This window comes from Aplysia californica, unplaced genomic scaffold (assembly GCF_000002075.1).
Source record: "Aplysia californica isolate F4 #8 unplaced genomic scaffold, AplCal3.0 scaffold01054, whole genome shotgun sequence".
NCBI classification, from domain to species: domain Eukaryota; kingdom Metazoa; phylum Mollusca; class Gastropoda; order Aplysiida; family Aplysiidae; genus Aplysia; species Aplysia californica.
The window spans coordinates 152,223-155,059 of NW_004798324.1; the positions used below are offsets into that span (position 1 = coordinate 152,223).

Genomic DNA, 2,837 nt, shown 5'->3' on the forward strand with positions numbered 1-2,837 from the left:
TAGATCTTTTAAAAAAAAGGTTCACTGATTTAAGTAGATCTGATTTAAATCAACCCAACCCTACCGATCAGCAGAAAGCAAGCCTATTGAGGGCCATGATTTGCAGAAAATGATTTTCACATAGATCTAGGCCTATCTTTGGTCCTGATGTTAGACCGAGCTCACTTTTCTATTTTTAGCAAGTCCAATAAATGCCAATCGATGGTGATCAGTTAATTTTTGCTAGATCTAGAGCATTTGCTAGAGGATTAAAAACTTACCTTGACAGCAGAAACGATGTCTTCATCCTTCTCAACATCTAATTTGACCACGTTCACAGACGGATTTGCTTTGGCCAAAGCCTGTAGGTCAGCTGCAGAACTTGGGTTTCGACAGGTTGCAATAATCACTTCTGGTGCTTTCGGCAAGGCGAGAATTTGTCTAATTAATTCCAATCCCAATCCTCTGGACGCCCCCGTCACCAGGACAGTTTTAGCAGACAACGGCATAACTGATAAGATTTTAAACAAGACTTCAAACTATTGTTTCTGTGTCGACGAGAACCAGCTAGATCTAGACAACCTGTGCACGCGAAGACAAGAGTAAAAATGAATGGGCCTAGGCTATTGCCAAAGGCAAAAGGCAAAAACACGGAAACGAAACTAGGCCAGGTTCTGCCAAGGTGAATCTACGCCAAATGCCAAAATTTAGAGCGGTTTGCCGGATCGGACATGACGCTCGCTCCTGCAGTTTGAATAGTTTCTTACTGTAAACTCCTTGCTGGTTTCACAAGTTTCGGTTGGGCTCGGTCAGGACAAGCCAAGGCGTGAGAAGCGGGGTTTTTGTTGTTGGGGTTTTTTGTTGTTGGTGGTGTTTTTGTTTTTAATAAAGTGTTTTACGGAGCTCGCAAATGTATAAAGTCATAATATTATTAGGGCGCAGGACATAGTTTAAGCAGAGACACTAATTAAATACTCTCTGGTTTAAGTGTAGAATTCTGTGGCCGAAGCCAACTTTACTCTCATTGATTTTGGACCACCAATTTAAGGGATATTTAAGTTAAATAACGCGCAACTTGCACGCGGGACCTCCGAGATTTTTTGCTTTTATCCAAAAAGGCTAGATGTCAGCTCTTACCTACATTAACATCAAGGGTGTGGCTGAAACACAGCAGGAAGAAGGAGCCAAGTAGTAGCTGCAGAACGAGCCATGTTGCAGAGCCCATGAAGAGGAGGGGCAAAAGATCCGAGGTGTGTCGAGAGGGTGAGGGCAGAAAGTGGAGACGAAAGCAGGCGACAGAACATTGTTAGGCCTAGATAGCAGGAGAAGGAGAAAGGCGAAAGTTTTAGAGAAGAAAAATCCGCCGCTTTCCAGATTCGAACCCGCGGCGAGACCTATTGAATGAGAGCCGAACACAGTGACCTCTCGGCAACGAGAGAACAGGAGCTCCCCACTCCCCGGCCTGGCTAGGCTTTCTGGCAATTAGCGTCGTGTCCAGTGTCCAAGTCGTGGACCGAACAACGCGATTCATAATTTATAATTTTCTCGCAGGCAAAAGCAGAAGAAAACTGGGGGGAATTGTTGAAATGCCCAAGCTTTACGTAAATTCAAACTGTTTATAAATTGTAATAAGCTCTTTGATTAGACTAACTAACATTATAGCAAGTCTTAGATAATGTGTCACTCGAGGGCATTTCGAGAGATAAAGTTTTTATATATGTAGCCTACATGGTATCATATCTATTGGTCCTATATTCTGTGCCAGAAATCTAGGAGAGTTTTGTTTTTACCATCAATCCACTATGGGGAACACATTCGATATTATAGGCCTTATCGGTTTGACTTCCGGGCTGTACTGAAATTGCTCACCGTCCTAGACTATATCTAGCTTCAGGAGAGAAAGGCAAAATAATTTAATAGTCTAACTGATGCAAACCTACATTGTGAGGCCATTCAAGGGAAAAGAACCCCAACTTTTTTTCTTTTTTTAAAAAATCTTCTTTATGAAATCATGATGTGACATGCACTACTTCGATTACATGTACTTCATTTTCTTGGTCTAAAACGCAAAGCCGCGAGTCTTCTTTATAGGGGAGAAATGGACTTGGACCACAGAATTCTACAAGTGTAGAATTCTGTGACTTGGACTCTTTTTTAGTTTCAAGTTGTGTTTTCCTCAAATTGATAAGAGGCGAAAAATGAAGCGCTTTTTAATTTTGTCTCCGGAAAATTACCATCAAAAGTAAAAGAAAAACATGAAATCTGCCGGAATAGAGTGACCTGGCAACTTCTACGAGCAAACGTATCTGCACAGAATTCTACACTTAAGGCTGTGCGTATCTGAAACAAACGCAGGCCAAAATCGATTTTTTTTAAATGAAGAGCAGACCTTTTTAGTTTCTGGGCCAAGTTCACGGCCGTCTATAGTCTATAGATAGCAGCTCGCCACTGATGAGTGACTAAGCGTAACTTTCATACGTGCAACACAAAATTCTACTTATAATGCACAGTGTAGTTTCTGTTCAATATGACTGATCAGTTTTGCTTCGGGGTTTGTTTTTTTTAATGAGCCTTTTGATTTGAGCCCTTTCCCCATTTTTGTCCTTGAAAAAAAATGTAATCAGATTATTGTATCTTGTCAAGATAGATCCAGTTTAAAGATAGTGAAAAGAGATAAAAGGCCAAAAGATGTGTTTTTTAAGAGACATTGAAAATTAATGTGGTTTCTTAGGAGACTGATAAGAGTATCGTGGAAGGAAAAAGAAATCAAATGAGGTAGTGCTTGATGAAGCCCACGTGGGACGCTCAATGTTAAAAACAATCAGGAAACGACAAATGCAGTTTTTGGGACACCTGAA

The 2,837-nt window shown here is 40.9% G+C and overlaps 1 protein-coding gene across 1 annotated transcript in view; it reads right to left on the reverse strand.

Annotated features, from left to right (window-relative positions):
• LOC101848855 (C-factor) overlaps positions 1-744 on the reverse strand; it is a 17,070-nt gene extending 16,326 nt beyond the window's left edge. Inside the window, exon 1 of the mRNA XM_005111403.3 lies at positions 261-744. Coding sequence (XP_005111460.1) covers positions 261-488 — 228 coding nt within the window. The 5' untranslated portion in view covers positions 489-744. The remainder of the gene's footprint in view (positions 1-260) is intronic.
• Between the last annotated feature and the right edge of the window lie 2,093 nt (positions 745-2,837).